Here is a 21775-nt window from a genome sequence, read left to right on the forward strand (position 1 = left end):
TAATGATAATGTCTAAAAAAAATCAAATAGTTATTGTTACATGAGCTCCTATAAGAAGAAAACCAGGTTATTTGAGTCTGGAATGTAATAATCACTATTAACCTGGAGTATTTTAGATCAATCTAAAATACAAACTGCTTTTATGTTTGTCTTTACAGGCAGAGTGGGAGAAAGTGTTCTCTGAGGGCAGTCTGACCCTGGTAGCTGTCCGAAAGTCTTTTTTTGGTTCGGTTCTTTTCCTTTGTCGCTGCAAGTCTCCCAGCAGACAGTCTGTTTACCTACCTGTGGACAGCACCGACTTTCTGTGGGTGGAAAAACTCAAGGTGGGTTTCAGATGGTCTTATTCTCTCAGATCACATATGTTCACTCAGGTCCTCAGGTGTCTTAGTTAGTGATGTCTCCTATCGATTTGTCAGGGTTTCTATTCCCTTTCATGATGTAGCTCCCAATAAAAGACCTTTTTGTGGTTCTGGTTTTAGTAGAATCACTGTTGACCAGTGATAAGTGAGGCAGCAACATGGAACCTCAGAAATCTGACCTTTGAACTCTGACCAGGACTGTAGAAATTGTCTCCATCAGGATGTTAGGCTGAGCTGAGGTGATCTTTTACTGCATAGACTGAGCTAAAGACTGTCGAGGTCATGACCTGGTAGCAGTTTTAGATGCAAGTCAAGTACAAATAAAATTGTGTTCTTTAGACTGTAAGATCTTCTTCTGCTAGTTTAGAACACAATACACATTTGAAATGACCTGTAATTAATTACTAAACAGTAATTAAACAGTTTTAATGCATGGCAGAAGACATTGAAGAGTCAGCCTGTCTCCAGTGATATTAATCTCTAATGTGCTAAAATCTTCGATTTCATGTTAGTTGTATTTACTCATTAAATATCTTAGTGTTAGTACTGATTACTAATATTGATTCTGTGACTGGACAGTTCTGGTATCATCACTCACTTTCCAATTAAGGTTAATATTGTTCTTTGGATAATAACAAATATATATTTTTGTAATATTTCCACCTTGTCCCTTTCTTTTCATGGAGTAAGCAGTTAGAACTCACTGATGAAGTTAAATTTTTTACCCTTTAGATTAGGACCTGATGATAAAATAATTGTATTAATATGACTAATTTTACATATACTAATATTTAAAATACTAATAGTAATTACTGTTTGAATCTGTGGTACAGGCTATATTGGCAGATTCATCAGACCATTGTGTGTGGCTGACTGCCTCTCAGGCCCACAGTGGGATTGTGGGAATGGTCAACTGCCTGCGGCAGGAGCCAGGTGGCAATCGAATACGGTAAGGCATATGCTCATGATATGAAGGTAATAGTTAATCGTGAACACTATCTGGTGTTACATGTGTTTGTTTCTCCTTCTTGGTGTCCAGCTGCATGTTTGTGTCCAATCTGAATGGCTCCTCAGCTACGCCAAGCCTCCAGCCGGGCCAGACGTCTATGGAATCTGTGTTAGAAGGAGATCTGGTCATGAATGTTCTCAGAGATGGACAGTGGGGCTCCTTCAGACACCAGCTTGTCTCTCACGGTATCATATGATCAAAATACTTTATACTTTATTTCAACTACTGTGCATCCATACTATTAGGTTTACAGTAGAAGAGACATTTTATAATCATTTGGACCGAGCTGGTGTCTGTAACAGTAGTTTGCAAATATGACCTTGTCACAATATAAAACCCTAAATTTAAAGTTGTTTTTTTTTTGTTATGTTGCAAACAAGTAGTTTTAAGTCAGAACACCTCCCTTTAAGCACTGTTTTTCTTTTTCTATTTTCCAGATCTGAAGGAAGAGCTGACTGAGTCTGCATTCATCAATGTTTTGACCCGAGGTGACCTGTCCTCCCTGCGCTGGATTTCCTCCCCTCAGCACCGATCCGTCTGCATCAGCCCCACTGTGCAGACGTGTCACGTCTACTACAGCTCCCTTAACTTCCGAGATATAATGCTTGCTACTGGCAAACTTCCCCCGGATGCTATTCCAGGTAGGTGCTGTGTAGAACCTCAGGACAAAACCCTGCAGTCTCTCAGTTAATGACACCCAAATTACTGCCCTTCATCGGATATAAGGAAGAGAGGATGATGGTGACATAATGATAATATAATGGAGGCTTAGCATATTAAAATGCTAAATATTTGCAAATATAAATGAGATTCAAATGTGGGAAAAAAATATGTGAATTTCTTCTGTTCTTTGCTTCTTTGTCAGGCCTGTTTCAGATCATCAGATGTTAATGTCAGACAAAGATAGTCTAAGTAAAAAGGAGATTTCAATAATGATTTCATTTATTAAGGGAAAAACAATCCAAACCAGCCTTAGGTGAAACAATTAACCAGCAATTAACTATTATAAACCAGATAAACTGAGTTTAATTTCACTAATTGCACTCGGGCCTGATTGCTGCCTGACCTGTAGCTTATAATGATGGCGCCGCAGATGGTCGCCTCGGCGTGTTGGTGCGCATTGTTTTGTCTGATTCTGAGAATCAAGAAATCACCTAAATAGAGCCTCTAAGACGACATAAAGTAGGCTAAAAGCAGGACCTGCTTTAATTGGTGGAACCATGAATTCTGCTCTCTATCAGAAAATCAGGCTGCTGGTGCAGTACAATAATCTGAAGCACACCAGGACGTCCACCTCTGAATGGGTCAAAAATTAAAATAACATGAAAGTTTTGGAGTGTCTAGTCAAAATCTGGACCTATTTTCAGATGTGATGCTGTGGCATGACTTTAACCAGTCCCTTTATTCTGAAGAATCCTCCAGTGTGACTGAATTACAACAATTCTGCAAAGCAGAGTGGGTCATAATTTTTCAGCACTGATGTAAAAGAGTCATTACCGGTTATTGATTCATGGCAAGTATTTCTGCAAATGGTGGAAGAACCAGCTATGGCATTTAGGCAGGTTTAGGCTAGGTTGTCTTAGATAACTTTTTTTTCCCATCACAAGTGAAATCATCATTTGAAAACTGGTTCTTATGTTTACTCAGGTTATCTTTGGCTGATATTAAAATTGGTTTGATCAAAACTATTTAGTTATGACAAGAAAAGCAAAGACAACAAATCTGTATGGGGGCAAATAGTTTTTCACAGGACTGTGTAAATAACAGAAAACCCTGAATAGAACTGTTTAGACCAGACAGAAGGATAGATCCTCCATGATGTTACCAGCAGTGGCCGTTTGAACATGTTCAGGAACTGATACTTTATTTCACAATGTGTGTTTTACCTCCAGATAAATGATTTTCCTCTTCACTGCCATCTGTTTAGGGGACATGGCTCTTCAGCAGTGTCTGTTGGGTATGGAGTTTTCTGGTCGTGACCCCACTGGTCAGCGGGTCATGGGGCTGCTGCCTGCTAAAGGCTTGGCGACGGCTGTGGAAGCTGATAGAAGATTCCTGTGGGAAGTGCCCCTTAGCTGGTTAGTGTAACTAATCCTGCTAGGTTCACTCCTTTAAATGGTTAATTTTCCACATTTTTAATGGTTCTGTTTGACCTCAACCAATCCAAAGACCTGTCCCCTGGGTTGTTTTTTTCTCCTGTTCACAGAAAAACAACACTTTGTCTGAAGTATTTCCACTCTTTATTTGCATCACATGTTGTTCTCACTTTGAGGACAGGGAGGAGGTAATTAATTTATCAAGTTCAGTATATAAATGAAGTGTGATGCACGTTGTTGAACCTGGGCCTCCGGACCTCAAGCCCCGGATCAACATGACGATATTAGAAGAGACACAGATTTTTTATAGATTTGTTTTATTAATTTCTTTATCTTCAAATTCAGAAGATTACATACACTAAGATTATAATGCCTTTTTATTAATTGGGAAAGTCCAGATGATGACATCATGACTTTGTGAGCTTCTGATTTAATACACAACATCAGAGGTAATCAGAGGTAACCAGTCTGCTTCATCCTTGGGTCCAATGTTCAGATACCTGAAGGTTCCACGTTCATCTGCTCTAACAATTATATGCAGGTATAAACAGCAAGAGAATATTTAGCCATGATACTGTTGAGGGTGGAGACAGGTTCTGATGCGAAATGTCTGAATAAAATACAGAATAAAGACTGAAGACCTTATGAAGATGCTGCTGAAGCTGGTCAGATAGTGTTATTATCCAGAGTGAAACAAGACCTGTACCAACATGGACTGAAAGGCCACTCAGAGAGAAAGAAGCCAGAATACAGTTTGTTAATGCACTCATGGACAAATAAAACTTAATGTTTGGAGACGTATCCTGTGGTCTAATGATTTAGAACAGGAAAAGTTTAATCTGATTTCATGTTGGAGTATGGGAAAAACAGTGCAAATGTCATTTGTCTCGTAAGAGTGTAACATTACTTTTAACGTGAGTGTGTGTGTGTGTGTGTGTGTGTGTGTGTGTGTGTGTGTGTGTGTGTGTGTGTGTGTGTGTGTGTGTGTGTGTGTGTGTGTGTGTGTGTGTGTGAGCAGGACAATGGAGCAAGCAGCTTCTGTCCCAGTGGTTTACGCCACTGCCTACTACTCACTTGTGGTACGAGGCAGGCTCCGACCCGGTGAAACGGTTCTGATCCACTCGGGTTCTGGGGGTGTCGGCCAGGCTGCCATCGCTATAGCACTCAGCAAGAACTGCAGAGTTTTCACTACAGTTGGTTAGTAAACAACAAGCTAATGCCCATTATGCATTATGCTTTGTCATTGTGTCAGGTCTCCTGTTCTCATTTTCTCATTGAATATTTATTTTTCATAAAAAATTATTTGTATCAGTATAACAACCTTCTTGGGCAGTGGATTTGTGTATTATAACATTCATATAAATGTCTAATGTGTTTGGAATGACTAGGCTCAGCAGAGAAACGGGCCTACCTGAAAGAATCCTTCCCTCAACTATCAGCAGAATCATTTGCTAACTCCAGGGATACCTCTTTTGAGCAGCATGTTCTGCTCCACACAAAGGGCAAAGGTCAGTTCCTTCCTCAAGTGTTATTGACTTCTGTTAAACATTGGAGAAAATGAAAGAAGAAAAATGTAAGGTAAAAAAAACCCTGCAAAATTTTAGATTTGGATTTACCAGACTTGTTTCACATGAGGACAAAGAGTGTTGGCCTTTATTATTATGCTTAAATAATCTTTTATTCTACAGATTGGGTCTGAGACCTGATGGGAGGTTTCTAAGTAATCAATGATTGACTTTACTCTCCTGTTGAATCTTTGAATGTGGGACTGTGAAAGCAGGCTTGTCTTTACGCTGCTACATATTTTCATGCATGTCTTGTCTTAGACGTTGACTTCTGCTGCTCCGCAGGTGATATTTTAGTTCACAGTTCTCTAAAACGCATCTATTGATTGATCTTCCGGAAGCAAATGGAGTAGACGGGTGCGTCAGAGCCTCTCAACGGTAAGCTGGACAGTATTGCCACTGAGGTACAGGGCCTGGCAGAGCGGGTTGACGAGGCGGAGGCCCGCGTTCAACAAGTGGAGAATTGGGGCAAAGGAGGCAACTGAGGCGCTGTGCTTCTGCATCGAACAACAGAGGAAAACACAGCTTAAAGTGCTTAATTTAGAGTCCCGTTCCAGAAGAAACAACGTACGTGTGTTTGGGTTGCCAGAAGGTCAGGAGGGGAACTCCACTACACAGTATATTGAAACGCTTTTGAGAAACCAGCTACAACTACCGGAGGACCTTGACCTTTTTTGCACATCGCACTCTGGCAAGTAAACCCCCGCCCGACTCACCACTGAGGGCTATTGTTGTCAACTTTTTGGAATTTTCCACAAAAGAAAAGATCTTAAAAGAATTGTGGAAAAAAGGCAAGATCCAGGTGGGCTCCTCAAATATTCACTTCGACCACGATTATGCACCTGAGATAGTGAAGAAGCACAGAGAATATAACGCTATCAAGAAAGGGCTCAAGGTAAAAGGCATACGTTTCAAACACCTTTTACCAACATACCGATTCAATGGGAATCAGGAACTTGCACATATTCCAGCGTTCGGAAAACCTACAGCGAGCTGAAGAGACGTGGAATCCAGGTGGAGGAACCGTTCGACAGCTGACGGTGGTTCCGGAGTGGAGTCATGTCTTCGGGAGCTACTGGGCTGGAAGTCGGCGAATAACAGCGGTGCTGCTGTGGCGCTTAGAGCGAAGAACAAACTGCATGATTTCCAGCGGAGCATGGCCGAGTGAATTGGGCAGAACAACATGACATAACGCAGTATTATTTTGACCGGGCTCTGACTTACTATTTCGTGGGAGAGGACACTGTTTCTTTTTTCTACGTTGGACTAAAAGGATGGACGTGTTTATTCCTAAAAGCGCTTCTACGGTCCTTTTCGGGCCCTCTCAGTTTGAGAGGTTTAACCCTCGACTTTCCAGCGGGGTCACGAGTGAGAAGAGGGAGCTTCTTCTCACCTTGGAAATCAGTTTGATATTTTTTTGTTCTGTTACAGTTCGTGTTCTGGATTTAGGGGCCAAATCAGTCAAGGTATTTCTGTACATTACTGTCATATAATTTAAAAATCGCTTCCTTGAATGTAAACGTATTGAGTAGTCCAGTGAAAAGAAAAAGGGTCTTAGCCAAATTGAAAAAAGACGGGATACAAATTGCTCTTTTACAAGAGACACATATGTCTAAACAAGAACATGACAAGTTTAAGTCATTTGGTTACTCAAATACGTTTTATAGCTCTTGTAGAAATAGTAGAAAGAGGGGGGTAGTCACCCTAATTTCTATTTCACTGAACTTTGAATTGATATCTGAGAAGGGAGACAAAGAGGGCAGATTTGTTATTATAAAGGGGAGAATTGATAATGTTGTTGTCACGATTGCTAATGTATATGTACCGCCAGAGAGTGACAGGACTTTCTTAAAAACGTTTTTTGACACCATTATCTCATTTAGTGAAGGAATTCTTGTTTGCGCTGGAGACTGGAATACAATCCCTAATTATGCTCTAGATACAACAAGCTATAAGAAACAAAAAACTGGTAGGTCAAAAGATCTAAATATTCTGATCAGGGAGATGGGCCTGTTTGATGTCTGGAGGAGTCTCCATATTAAAGAAAGAGAATTTACACATTACTCTCCTGCCCACAAGGTTCACTCCAGGATTGACCTGTTTCTGATGAGCACCATTGATAGATCTAAAGTGAAGAAATGCTTAATTGGAACATCTGATATTTCAGACCACAACATTATCTATCTATCCATCAGTTTGTCTAATAGACCTAAAACAACATTATGGTGCTTAAATATAGGTATCCTTAATAATGAAACCACAACAAAGGCGATTAGAAAAGAAATAACGGAATGTATAACAGACAATAATAATGGGCAGGTAAATCCCACCTTGGTCTGGGACACAGTTAAGGCAGTAATGAGAGGGAGACTAATTTCTAGAACTGCTTATCTTAAAAAAATAAAAAGGTTAAAATATGATGAATTGGAGAAAACATTGAATAAACTAGAATTAAAACAGCAAATGACCAACAATGGAGAATTTTCAGAACAAATAACGAAAACTACAAACAATATAAATGATGTGATATTCAAGGAACTTGAGGAAAAACTACGATTCTCCAAACAAACATTTTATGAATCAGGCCCAAAAGTTACACGAATCTTAGCTAGGCAACTTCGTAAACACCATTTGAAGCATTCGATTACCAGAATTAGAGAATCCTCAACTGGTAACTTAACCTATGACATGGATAAAATACATAAGACCTTTGAAAATTACCAGGACCAGTTAACATAACTGCTATTGACAATTATTTGGCAGCTTTGGACCTACCTTCACTTGGACTAATCCAAAACAAAGCTTTATCTGCTCCCATTACCCAGAAAGAATTAGATAGTTATTGGACATTTGAAAAGTAATAAGTGCCCAGGTGGTGATGGGTTTCCAAATGAATGGTACAAGATGTTCAGGAAGGAAATTCTCCTGTCCTGCTTGATTCTTTGAACTGGACATTGAGCAGAGCTGAGATCCCACCATCTTGGAGAGAGGCTGTAATATCTGTCCTCCCTAAAGAAGGGAAAAATGTTGAATACTGCGAATCCTATCGCCCAATCTCAATTCTGAATGTCGATTATAAAATTTTTACATCAATAATTTCTCGGAGAATGGGGTGTTACTTGTCAGATCTAATACACGACGACCAGACGGGATTCATCAGGGGCCGACAAACTCATGACAGGGATGTTGTCTGAGCCCGTCGCTTTTTGCAATATTCATTGAACCCTTGGCACAGGCCATTAGAGAAGATAATGGGATAAAGGGTGTTAGTTTTGCAAATATAGAACACAAAATTAGCCTTTTCGCAGATGATGTAATCACATATCTCCAAAATCCAAATATAATGCTCCCCTGAGTTATGTCGGCTCTAACTGAGTTTGGTCAACTGTCGGGCTACAGTCTAAACATCGCAAAAACACAGGTTCTGACGATTAACTACTCCCCTAGTAAATTTATAAGAAAGACCTATGGACTTAGGTGGGATGCCAAAAAGCTAAAATACCTAGGAGTATTTATTTCCCGAGATTTGGATGAGTTATTTAGTTTGAACTTTGGTAATCTTACTAAAAACATACAAAAAGACTTGACAGCCTGGGCAAGGTTACTGTTGGATTTCACAGCTAGAATGGAAATGGTGAGGATGAATCTGCTTCCTCGATTTTTATATCTTTTCATGTCATTGCCTATTAGAATATCTAGCGCACAGTTTCATGCCTGGGACAGGTTGATCTCCAGATTTATTTGGTCTGGGACCAGACCAAGGATAAAATTTGAAACACTCCAAATTAATTGGGACCAGGGGGGTCTGGCCCTTCCAAATTTGAGGGAGTACTATTACGCATCTCAGATGAGATTCATGGTCTGCTGGTGCTCCTCGGAAATAGACTGGATGGAAACAGATTGAACTTATGCAGGGTGGGGTCCAACCCCAAACACGACTGGGAGGTAAAATAGTTACAGACAAAAATGGGGATGGTATAGTTGAAAACATGTTGTTAATCTGGAAAGAAGTGGTCGATAAGTACAGATTGGCAGATGTCACTGGATTCCTGATGTGGCCCTCTTGTAACTCAAACTTTTGGCCAGGAGAATTAGATTCCACTTTTTTGGGCTGGAGAGATAGAGGACTTGTGGCTTTGTGCCAGTTTGTAGAAGGTAACACCTTTAAAACATTTGAGCAACTGAAAAGGGAATATAATCTTGAGAACAGAGATTTATTTAATTTTTAGGTAAGACATTTTTACAATACCAAAATAAAAAAAGGTGTTCCTCCAGAAGGTAATACTATTGTGAACATTTTTACAAATGCTTATACTCACCTCCCGTGTAAAACTGTTTCCAAACTATATAAAGGGTTGCAGAAACATAATGGAAATAACACCTTGAATATTAAGTTTAAATGAGAAAGGGAATTGGGAGTAGAAATTACAGAGGGTGATTGGCTTTCAATGTGTGTGACACAACAGACATCTACCAGCTCTAAAAGATGGTGGGAATTCGGATGGAAGTGCTTAATTAGATATTTTATTACACCTCACCTTACTAGTAGACATAAAGGAGAAGAACAGCAATGTTGGAGACAATGTGGCCATCAGAACGTAAATCACTCTCATGTATTTTGGTCCTGCACAAAGTTGGCAACTTACTGGGATGGAATCTGTCAGACTACTGGGATAATTTTGGGGTATATCATCCCCAGGGATCCCAGAGTTTTTCTGCTGGGGCTGATATCTGGAGAAGTGTTTCAAAAAGAAGATGAGTATCTTTTTAAAGTTCTATCAATTGCAAGCAAAAAGGCAATTACACGGTCTTGGCTAAAGAAGCTCTCTCCCCAGCTGGACCATTGGCGGGAAGTCGTGGAGGAGAATCGCTCTATGGAAAAACTGACATATCTTTTACATATAAAAGGACATTTTTATAACAAACGCTGGTCTAAATGGCTGACATACAAGAGCAAGGAAGCATAACTAGGTGTAACACCTTGTTTTTTTCTTTCTTTTATCTTTTCCTACATAACTAGGAATTAGTGCCCCAAGTTCTGTGTGTGTTGTATGTCTCATTGTAATGAAAAATGTTAAATAAAGAGTATAAAAAACCCAAAAAAACACATCTACTATTTAAAAAACATACAGTAAATTTTTCTCCTTTGCTGTCTACAGCAATGAAATGTGTGGAAAGTTTCTCTGAGCCAAGCTTTCAAAAGAGAACCAGAGTCTGAAAGAGATTCATTAAAACTAATCCACTTGCTTAACTTATTGCTTGCTCACTTCTCTAAAGTTCCACCAAGCTTTGTTTTGTTTTGCCTTCATAAACCTGCGGTAAAGATGTGGTTCTAAAGTCCAAAGGAGCCCAGTGAGACATATTTAGAGGTCAGCACCAGGAGAGGATCCACTGGCTGGCCTGAGGCTGACCTTCAAAGCTAAGCAACAGCTGTGTGTCGAGATTTTCTTTGTATGCTTCGCTAGCGATAGGAGTGTGAGAACTACGCCTGCTGAGGTCCACATTCGGTTCCCAAAGAGCATTGACACCATAACCTGATTTCAGATGAAAATAAGGAGTCTGCTTATCAGATATTTTTGCGCTGTAAGCAACCAGTGATCAGAGGAGATAAAGTGAAGGTGATGAACAAAAATACACAGTTTTTTACCATCTTCATCATGTAAATCCAGCTAACATCTAGAAAATGACTGAAAAACTGACTCTGCTGTTCTCTGTCTGGTTACTTACCTGTAGCTCAGGCCAAATTTCCTTCAGGTTCATCTTCTATCTGTTACCAGATCTGCTTATTGTTATTTTTCAGCAGCTGGGATAACAGTTGTATAGTTTACTGCGGTCACCTAAAATTAAATTTTCTCTCAATATTAAGCTTTTGGCACTCATTATCTCAGCCTTACTGTTCCTCTGCTTCCAGTTGCGCTTGTGTTGTCTCTCTCTCTCATTGGCATACCTGAAACGCTCTGAAATGAGCCAAATCAACCCTTGTCTGGTACATGAAGAAGATTTATCTGGAACTGGAATTTGTCTGAGAAATCAGATTTAAACCAGCCCAGTGCTGTTCCCCTGATCCCTACAGCATGTTCCAGCCTTTTGTGATCGACTGGATCAAATGCAGCTCTGAGCCTATTAGGAACTGATTGGAACTATTTTCTTGGATAAGAACAGAAGATTGAATGTAGATCTGTGATTTAGTCCATTATTTGGATGTTGATTGTTGTTGCTTTTCCCCCTACATCGTCTTCCTTTCTGGTGGACTTAAATAATAAATTGTCCAAGATTTATTTCATAAGGTAGACATGAGTCTTCTGAGTGACTGCTGCTTTACTGCCGTATGTATTTAAATGGGTTAATCTTGGATTTCGAGGCCTGTTTTGGAGTTCAGGCTTCTGGTTGTCAGGTAGGTTTGTTTTTCATCCACCAGATAAAAAAAGGTATACCAACTCTGATTTGCTGGAGGACCCTCAACCTCCTAATGCTGGGTTAGGATATTCAGTAGACAAAAGATCAGCACATTGAATTGGAATGAAAATCCAGTCTCTGTTATAACCAACGCCAACTGTTGTATCGTTATTTTCTGTATGAGCCAAAATAAAAATACCCACTCAGTCATGTTTTCTGCATGTTTCAGGTGTGGATGTGGTGTTAAACTCTCTGGCTGAGGAGAAGCTGCAGGCTAGCATCCGCTGTGTAGCCCGACATGGACGATTCCTGGAGATTGGAAAATATGACCTTTCCAACGACTCTCCACTGGGTCAGTAGGGAACCTTCTCCTTGATGACTCAGAGTAATACAAAGTATTGGATGCTTTCATTATTACCAAATGAGACAAATGGATCTCCTGTTGAAAAGAAACCTGTTGCTGTTTGGTACTTATTATGAATTATTGTTAAGGAATAAGCAGTCCACGTCCCTGTCTGAACACCACCATTTTAGTGGTTGCCACTTCTTTGTGACTGTTGATTATCAGCCGTGTTGTTTCTGGACCTGCTTAGGCATGGCTCTGTTCCTGAAGAACGTTGCCTTTCATGGGATCCTGCTGGATGCTTTGTTTGAAGAAGGCAACAAGGAGTGGGAGGAGGTGTCCCAACTGTTGGAAGAGGGCATTTTGGGAGGTGTAGTTCAGCCTCTGAAGACTACAGTTTTTCAGAGGGACGAAGTTGAGCAAGCATTCAGATACATGGCTCAGGGCAAGCACATCGGCAAAATTGTCCTGCAGGTAGGACTCTTCTTTAACCTTCAGTGACCTATCTTTTGACCTTTACTGACCTATTAGTGTAACAGGTTAAGGAAGAACTGTGTTGTCTAAATAAACTTTGTACATTACTAATAGTTTGATCTGATTGTCATTTTGCACAGACTGAAATCCATACCCTTGTCAGTATGTTCATCTTTGTTTCTTCTCTTTCCACAGATCCGTTCTGAGGAAAAGGGCTCAGCCGTTCAACCCGCTTCGTGTCTGGTTCTTCCTGCTATTTGTCGTACTTACTGTCTTTCTTCCCACTCCTACATCATCACTGGCGGACTTGGAGGTTTTGGCCTGGAGCTTGCTCAGTGGTTGATTGAACGTGGGGCCTGCAAATTGGTGCTTACATCTAGATCGGGCATCAGGACGGGTAAGACACAACAAAGGAAGCTTTCACACCGATGTTCAGTTGAACACAAAGGCTTTTATTGCAAGCCTGAAATGGGTTTCTCGGAGTCTTGGCTCTGATGTTTGTAAAGCTCAGAGATCACGATTGTCATCTCATCCTGAAGTGTCAATTGTACTGAAATACTCATAATTATTCTAATTAGGGTAGAACAACAAAAAGGAGCTAAAATACAAGTTTTACTGTTCGACTTGTCTTTTGTCAGGTTACCAGGCCAAGCGGGTTCACGAGTGGCAGAAACTGGGTGTGAATGTCCTGGTTTCCACCAGTGATATCAGCACACTGAAGGGAACTGAGAAGCTGATCTCTGAGGCATGTGCACTGGGCCCAGTGGGCGGAGTCTTCCATCTCGCCATGGTAACACACGCTTCACCTCTTTCTTCATGTGAACAGTCCTTATAATTAGCTGTGGAGGTTCTGTTTTGGTCATGACATCATCACGACTGGAAAGGACTGCTGGTGTTTTGTTATGGCCGATGGTCCAACTCTGTTTAGCATCATAGCAGCACGTGGATTTATTGCCAATAGGCATCATTTTTTCAGAGAGGGAGAAGGGATGACATGCGGCAAATGTTGCCCGGGCCGGGACACGAACCCAGGACTGCCGCGTCAAGGTCTTTAGCCTCTGTATATATGGGTGGCGTACTTAACGCCCTGCACCACTAGCGCCGTGCCACCAAGCGGCATCCGTACAACAAAAAACTGATAATTAAATCTGCTAGTATACGTGCATAAGAAGATCAGTGGTAATCTTTTTCCCATGAAGCCCCCCTGAATTCTGTCATCGTTCCATTTGGACCTGCGCTGTGTACAAACTGGTGCATAAAGAGTCATGCCTGGCACCGCCAGACCTTTTTCCTGGATGGTGGGTCACGGTGGACATTTTTCTATCTCTTTATGCTAGTTTGCACATTGTTTTTTTTTTTGAAGAGGCTGAGGCTTGGTGTCATAGTAGATGGGTAATATTTGCAGGTTGATTATTCTTGAGTAGAACAAAGACTTTTAATGACCAACAATAGTTAAATATGTATTTCTTTGAAAGTAATTCTTAAAGTTCTGACTTGCAGTGCCTTGCGAAAGTACCCTTGAACTTTTCAACCTCTTGCCACATTTAGGCTTCAAACATAAAAATATAAAATTCAAATTTTTTGTGAAGAATCAACAACAAGTGGGACACAGTCGTGAAGTGGAATGACATTTATTGGATGTGTCAAACTTTATTAACAAATAAAAAACTGAAAAGTGGGAATATTATTCGGCCCCCTTGCGTTAATACTTTGTAGCGCCACCCTTTGCTGCAATTACAGCTGCAAGTCTCTTGGGGTTTGTCTCTATCAGTTTCAACATCAAGAGACTGAAATTCTTCCCATTCTTCCTTGCCAAACAGCTCGATCTCAGTGAGGTTGGATGGAGAGCGTTTGTGAACAGTAGTCTTCAGCTCTTTCCACAGATTCTCGATTGGATTCAGGTCTGGACTTTGACTTGGCCATTCCAACACCTGGATACGTTTATTTGTGAACCATTCTATTGTAGATTTGGCTTTATGTTTTGGATCATTGTCTTGTTGGAAGATAAATCTCCGTCCCAGTCTCAAGTCTCTTGCAGACTCCAACAGGTTTTCTTCCAGAATGGTCCTGTATTTGGCCCCATCCATCTTCCCATCAATTTTGACCGTCTTCCCTGTCCCTGCTGATGAAAAGCAGGCCCAAATTATGATGCTGCCACCACCATGTTTGACAGTGGGGATGGTGTGTTCAGGGTGATGAGCTGTGTTGCTTTTACGTCAAACATATCGTTTTGCATTGTGGCCAAACAGTTCGATTTTGGTTTCATCTGACCAGAGCACCTTCTTCCACATGTTTGGTGTGTCTCCCAGGTGGCTTGTGGCAAACGTTAAACAAGACTTTTTATGGATATCTTTGAGAAATTGCTTTCTTCTTGCCACTCTTCCATAAAGGCCGGATTTGTGCAGTGTATGACTGATTGTTGTCCTATGGACAGACTCTCCCACCTCAGCTGTAGATCTCTGCAGTTCATCCAGAGTGATCATGGGCCTCTTGGCTGCATCTCTGATCAGTCTTCTCCTTGTTCCAGATGAAAGTTTAGAGGGACGGCCGGGTCTTGGTAGATTTGCAGTGGTCTGATACTCCTTCCATTTCAATATGATTGTTTGCACAGTGCTCCTTGGGATGTTTAAAGCTTGGGAAATCTTTTTGTATCCAAATCTGGCTTTAAAATTCTCCACAACAGTATCTCGGACCTGCCTGGTATGTTCCTTGGTTTTCATGATGCTCTCTGCGCTTTGAACAGAACCCTGAGACTATCACAGAGCAGGTGCATTTATATGGAGACTTGATGACACACAGGTGGATTCTATTTATCATCATCAGTCATTTGGGACAACATTGGATCATTCAGAGATCCTCACTGAACTTCTGGAGTGAGTTTGCTGCACTGAAAGTAAAGGGGCTGAATAATATTGCAGGCCCCACTTTTCAGTTTTTTATTTGTTAAAAATGTTTGACACATCCAATAAATTTCATTCCACTTCACGACTGTGTCCCACTTGTTGTTGATTCTTCACAAAAAATTAGAATTTTATATCTTTGTGTTTGAAGCCTGAAATTTGGCAAGAGGTTGAAAAGTTCAAGGGGGCCGAGTACTTTCACAAGGCACTGTAGTTTAGATGTTTCTGCTTTGATCATAACCTTAGTTAAATGTTGGGTTCTCATCCTCAGGTATTGAAAGATGGCATGTTGGAAAATCTGACACCTGATCTATTTCTTGATGTTGGCAAACCAAAATGTGATGGCACCATGAATATAGACAAGTAAGACACAATTAGTTGAGCTTATCTGCATCACCTGGTGACTTCAGGAATGTTTTTTACTTTTTCTTCTTTGTTAAAGCAGTAATCTCCAATCTATCTCAAATGTCTCCCTAGAGTGACAAGGAAAATATGTCCAGACCTCAGCTACTTTGTGGCCTTCTCCTCAGTCAGCTGTGGGCGTGGAAATGCTGGTCAAAGTAACTATGGTTATGCCAACTCAGTGATGGAACGTGTGTGTGAAAAGCGCCGCTTCGATGGCTTGCCTGGATTAGCGGTCCAGTGGGGGGCCATTGGAGATGTGGGTGTGGTGTTGGAGACGATGGGTGGAAACGACACAGTGATTGGGGGAACCTTACCTCAACGCATCATATCCTGCCTGGAGGTGCTGGACTTCTTTCTGCACCAACAGCAGCCTGTGATGTCCAGCTTTGTGTTGGCAGAGAGGATGGTGGTGAGGAGTGAGGCGGGCAATCAGAAAGACTTGGTGGTTGCTGTAGCTCACATTCTGGGTAAAAAACTCCAGGTTTATTTGATATTGCAGTGCAGGAATATTCTATGCTTGAATGTTATTTGGTTGTTTCTGTTGTCCTGAAGTGATGAGGTATGTTTGTGTTTTGGTCTTCACTCATAGGTGTGCATGATGTGAACTGTCTTAACGCTGACGCCTCGTTAGCTGACTTGGGCTTGGACTCTTTGATGGGTGTGGAGGTTCGCCAGACCCTGGAGCGGGACTATGACATTGTGATGGCTATGAGGGAGATCCGCCAACTCACAATCAGCAAGCTGCGGGAGTTGGCTAACAGCAAGACAGAAGACACAAATGGTATCAAGAATTAAACTGCATAAATGATTAATGTGGTGAAAGTTAGTCAGTAAAGAAAAGGCAAGTTACTTTGGTGTTCACCCCCCTTACTCTGGTACAATCAAGTGGAACTAATTGCCTGTAGAAGTCCCCTTTAGTAAATAGGACCATGTAACATTTCCCTTCCACTTCACAAGTCTGTGCTTCTTTGTGCAGCACAATTATATAAAATCCCAATCAAATTTGTGATTGTAACAAAGTTTTGAGTAGTTTTGGAAGGCACTATGTAGGGACAGAGACCTGACAGATGAAATTTTGTTGAAACTGTAAACAAAGCAAGAAAAGCTCCAGCTGAACTACTTCAGTTTATCTGTCTGTGACACCAACAACTATTTCTTGTTTTTCTGCTGATAACTGTAGAAAGTAACCAGACCAAAGCCGAGAAGGATGCCGCTCGCTCTGTATTGGAGTCTGATGTGACCCAGGCGCTAGTGGACCCTAGTGGCCCCACCGTGATACCACTCAACAAGGTTCAAAGCCAGGAGAGACCCTTGTTCCTGGTCCATCCCATTGAAGGCTCTATTTCTGCATTCAAGACGCTCGCCTCCAAGCTCAGCATACCCTGCTTTGGCTTACAGTGCACCAAAGGTACTCCAATATTTAAAAAATAAGCCAATAATCAGAAGCGTTATTTGAAAATGTAACTACAAGTGAATTTCTTAAGACTTTGAGTGTGTCTGTTTAGAGTGAACTGATCAATATAGTCCACCGTTTCTGTTCTCCTGCCCAGCTGCTCCTCTGGACAGCATCCAGTCGCTGGCAGCGTACTACGTGGGCTGTATCAGACAGCTTCAGCCGGATGGACCATACAGGATAGGAGGCTACTCCTTCGGTGCCTGTGTTGCGTTTGAAATGTGCTCTCAGCTGCAGACACAGAATCATTGTGTGGAGTATCTGTTCCTGTTTGATGGTTCACACTCCTATGTGGCAGCTTACACACAGGTTAGAGAACAAACTCAGTCACTCACGGTAATGATGCAGTTTGATGCTGTGTCTACATCATTCACCAACTAGTTGTTAGTAGTGCATACATGTTCATGTTTAAACACAGAGATGATGCTTCTACCTCACTGTCTGACATGAAATCAGACTAACCAATTCCTGTTTTAGCTCAGTTGTAATTAACTGAATTAATTCTGTTTGTTAAATGATGTCAGAGACTGAGAGAATCACAGTTCTATTTCATCCCTACTGACCGCCAGGGTGCGGTGCTGAAAGCACTGAATGTTCCCTTCACGCATGCGCAGTTTGAGTAATTATACCAACAGAGTCACACCTGTGACACACCGGATGACCACAGAGGCTATATATGTCTACATCATCCAAGGCTCTGTTCCTTATTTCTTCGTGCTGTTTGCATGAGCTTTTGCCTCCCCATTGCCTGGATGCCCTATCACTTGCTGGCTGGAGTTGCAGTATTTTCACCCTCCTAGGGCTGCAACGGGTTGATCTTAGTGAAGGATTTCTGTAGGTAGGAGCCTTGTTTTCAATCTTGGACATGGCTGGCTCCCACTGCTGCATGGATTGTGGGGCTGCGCTTCAGGCAGACGATGGCCATGACCTGTGCCCTACCTGCCTTGGGCGTGATCACTTGGTGGAGCCGCTGTCTGAGAACCCCTGCATGAACTGTAGTTTCATGCCCCATACGTTAAGGGTGGCTCGGTTGCCCCAGTTCTCCCCTCAGGATGATGCTGACCTCCTGCCCTCTGTGCAGGTGGCCCCCCTCAGGTGTTCAAAGCGCCGTGGTCTGTGCCCACCTTTAGGAGGAAGCGGGTCAAGTCTGACCAGGGTCTGGCCACAAGGGTTGAGCAGTTGTCGACGGAGTTAGCAGAGATGAAGTCTGTGTTGCAAACGCGTCATTCTGATGCCTCACTTCCAACCACTGAGCTCTCTTCCCCACCCATGCCTGATTTGTCTGTGGAGGAGGATGTTTTGTCTCTGGCCCCGTCAGCCTCTCAATTTAGAGATGAGGAGGAAGTGCAGTCCTCCCAAGCCTCTGAGACTAGCTCATTTTCTTTGCAAAGTGACGTTGGTAAGCCCAGTGACGGCTCTATTCGAGAGGTCATGTGTATGGCCTTGAGGCAGCTGCAGCTGGAACTCCTGCTAGGAGAGGAGTCTGCCTCCGGAAGTGTGTTATTTTCAGGCGGGACGTGCTCCTACTTGCTTTTCTGTCCCTCCGTCAGAGCAGTACCTAAGGGAGTGCACGCCTGTTGGCGGGACCCAAGGGCGTTGTCATGTCTTTCCACAGACGGCCGAGTGTCGGCTGCCATGCAAGAGTCAGTCAAGGCAGGCCTGAACCATATGCCAGCGGTTGAACCCGCTGTTGCTTCACTGATCGGGTCACCAGACGAAGCCCTGGGTCCTGATGTCCGATGCCCACGTACTCAATGTTGGGATGACCTCCTGTGTAAGGCATACAATGCAGGAGCGCGTGCTGGCTGCCTTGGCAATTCCATGGCACATCTCATGTTTGCCCTATCTGCATCCCTTCAGGACACTGGTGGTGCAACTGCGGCAGTTGGGTTTAGCGACGCAGCATTGCAGACCTTTGCGCTGATGACCAGAGAGCTCGGCCGTGTCATGTCTTTCCGTCGACAGGTCTGGCTGGCGCAGTCTCCTCTGACCGAAGCAGGCTGTCGGACCCTCAGGGGTTGATGATGATGCCACCAGGTCAAGCCGTTAGAAATTTTTCCCATCAGCAGCTCAGTTTCTGGGCTGCTCATACTGTGAATCTGTGGGTGGTTGCCACTTTGACCCACGGTTACAAGCTACAGTTCCGACGGCGGCCCTCCTTTTCGCGCGGCCGTGGTTCCTGCTGCTTCGGAGTTTGTGTCACAGCACCCCAGGAGTTTTCTAACCAGGAGGGATCTGTTGTCTAGTTGGGGGGACGGATATGGCACCCCGACCCTTAACGTCTGCAGCTGTGGGCATGGCCACTGGGAGGCTGACTGGGTGTTCGGACCATGTCAGGCACACCATATTGAGTCCTAGGGCACCCTGCACTCATCAGCAGTACGACAACAGATGGCGTCTTTTTTTCTCAGTGGTGTCCTGCCCGCAATGAAAATCCGGTTTCTTGTCAGGTGCCCACTATTCTGGAGTTTCTCCAGTCTCTGCTTGATAAGGGCCGCTCTCCTTCGACCCTCAAGGTATATGTTGCAGCAATTTTCATCATGCATCTGTTGATGACCGAACGGTGGGAAGCCATGATATGGTCTTCTCTTTTTCTGCGTGGTGTGCGTAGGTTGCTGGTTCGGAGAGTGCCCGATTGGGATCTGCCCTTGGTTCTTGAAGCTTTGTGCTTTTCCCCTTTCGAGCCTTTGGTGGAAGCAGACCTCAAGTGGCTCTCGTATAAGACTGCCTTTTTGTTGGGCATTGTTTCAGCTAAGAGTGTTGGCGAGCTGCATGCTCTTTCTGTCAGTCCCACATGCCTCCGATGGGGTCCGGATGATTCTGATGTCGCCTTGTGGCCTAACAATGCGTTTGCGCCTAAGGTGTTGTCTAGTCCGCACCGTAACAAGCTACTGAGGTTGGCTCGGTTTTGGCCTCAGTCAGGTGCAACGGCAGATGGGCCTGAGTTATTGTGCCCAGTACGGGTGCTGGAGGCATATGTTGCGGCCACTGCAGCTGTTAGACGCTCAGACCAGCTTTTCCTGTGCTATGGCGGTCCCAGGCTGGGTTGTCCTCTTTCTAGACGTCTCTCCCACTGGATTGTGAATGTCATCTGCCACGCCTACAGTGCAGGAACGCCGTCTGCTGCCGGTCCGTGTAAAGCCCCACTCTACCAGGAGCTTTGCCAGGTTTTACAATGTTAATGTGGCCACCGCTCATCCCCTGGGCCAGGTTCTTTTGCGAGGCTCTACTGGGCCCTCTCAGTGAGGTATGTCCTCAGGATTTCTCGTGGCATGGTTGGTATTAGTCATTCAGTGCTTTCAGCACCGCCCTCTGGCGGTCATCCGGGATTCATAGAACCGTAGTTACATACGTAACTTTTGTTTTTACTTTAATTTAATTCAGATGTCTCCATACACTATTACTTTGCCTTTTAAACTGTAATAAAAACATCTCAAAACAGAAATAATGTTGGTAATTCTAACAACAGAATCCTCAATGTCAGGTTCTGAGTGTTTTTAGACAGTTTATGCAGATATCTTGTTTTAAATGTACATCTCTGTGAATCTCACCTGTGGTTGGTTTCAGAGCTACAGAGCCAAGCTCACTCCAGGTAAAGAGTCTGAGGCTGAAACTGAGGCCATGTGTGCCTTCATCCAGCAGTTCACAGGCATTGAATACAACAAGGTATGCAAACACTCATGGATGTTCTAACAAAGAAATGATCTGACTTTCCATCAATTGTTGCCAATATTCAAATAATCTTCTCTTTAACTGTGAAAATTATGAACTCTAGGAGCTTATAACCCTTTAGATTGCGCAGCTTTTAACATTTGTACATTTCATTCTTAGTTCTCCAACTTGTATACAGAAGGTGGTGAGCTGTGGAGTTCTGGAGGGTTCTGATGACACTGTTGCTAAAAAACAGAACAATTTGAAGCCAAATGTTATTAAACATGGAGCTGAGCAGAGACAACATCCTCACTGTAACCTTGTAAAAGAGTCATCACTCTTTTCAGACGAGCAGTGTTCTCTAACACTGATTTAAGAAAATATACAACAATCAGTGGGAATCTGTAGTGCTGACCCCTAACCCTAGTGGACATGAGGAAATGAGTCTATTTGAAACAATATGTTCAGGTTTAATAACTTGAAGTTGAGTTATTTTTCCAAAGAAAATCACATCTTTTCCACAGCAGCAGAGTGGAAACCATTCTTGTATGTCCAGGTTGCAGTTTAAAATGTACGGGAAGGAGTAATAAGCAACGTGCTCCACAAAAATCAACATAAAAATGTAAAAATAATTGAATTGAATATAATGTAGAATTGGAAAGGTAGATTAGGAAAGGTTCAGACACATCAGTTGAAGCACACTGTCTCCTAACTGTGCTCTCTGAATCTACAGCTGCTGGAGATTCTACTTCCACTTTCAGACCTGAAGGCTCGCGTCCAGGTGGCAGTGGACCTCATCACCTCCAGCCACCAGAATATCAGCCGTGACTCTCTTCACTTTGCAGCTTCCACTTTTTATCACAAGCTAAATGCTGCTGATGGATATGTACCTGCAACAAAATACCATGGCAACGTTACGTTACTACGCGCCAAAACCAGCAGCGAATATGAACAAAACCTAGGAGAGGACTATAAGCTTAGTGAGGTAACATACTTTCAGTCATGGGCAACAAAAAACTACGTTATAATCAATTCATTGTTATTATTACTGAGAAATGTTCACATACGTCTAATCTTATTTTTATCTCTAGAAAAGAAATTGATTTAATTGCATTTAACCTTGC

General features: G+C 42.6%; 1 protein-coding gene across 1 annotated transcript in view; it reads left to right on the forward strand.

The window, feature by feature from the left end:
- The window catches only part of fasn (fatty acid synthase), a 53321-nt gene that overhangs the window by 29821 nt on the left and 1725 nt on the right, over positions 1 to 21775 (forward strand). The window contains exons 24-41 of the mRNA XM_047376962.1: positions 159 to 323; positions 1193 to 1308; positions 1399 to 1553; positions 1806 to 2009; positions 3296 to 3446; positions 4483 to 4661; positions 4853 to 4972; positions 11655 to 11777; positions 12019 to 12242; positions 12438 to 12639; positions 12881 to 13032; positions 15414 to 15505; positions 15620 to 16014; positions 16137 to 16328; positions 16728 to 16955; positions 17098 to 17309; positions 20568 to 20666; positions 21385 to 21636. Of these exons, the coding sequence (XP_047232918.1) occupies positions 159 to 323; positions 1193 to 1308; positions 1399 to 1553; positions 1806 to 2009; positions 3296 to 3446; positions 4483 to 4661; positions 4853 to 4972; positions 11655 to 11777; positions 12019 to 12242; positions 12438 to 12639; positions 12881 to 13032; positions 15414 to 15505; positions 15620 to 16014; positions 16137 to 16328; positions 16728 to 16955; positions 17098 to 17309; positions 20568 to 20666; positions 21385 to 21636 (3261 nt within the window). The remainder of the gene's footprint in view (positions 1 to 158; positions 324 to 1192; positions 1309 to 1398; positions 1554 to 1805; positions 2010 to 3295; positions 3447 to 4482; positions 4662 to 4852; positions 4973 to 11654; positions 11778 to 12018; positions 12243 to 12437; positions 12640 to 12880; positions 13033 to 15413; positions 15506 to 15619; positions 16015 to 16136; positions 16329 to 16727; positions 16956 to 17097; positions 17310 to 20567; positions 20667 to 21384; positions 21637 to 21775) is intronic.

Source organism: Girardinichthys multiradiatus, chromosome 10 (genome assembly GCF_021462225.1).
Source record: "Girardinichthys multiradiatus isolate DD_20200921_A chromosome 10, DD_fGirMul_XY1, whole genome shotgun sequence".
In the NCBI taxonomy this organism is placed as follows: Eukaryota; Metazoa; Chordata; class Actinopteri; order Cyprinodontiformes; family Goodeidae; genus Girardinichthys; species Girardinichthys multiradiatus.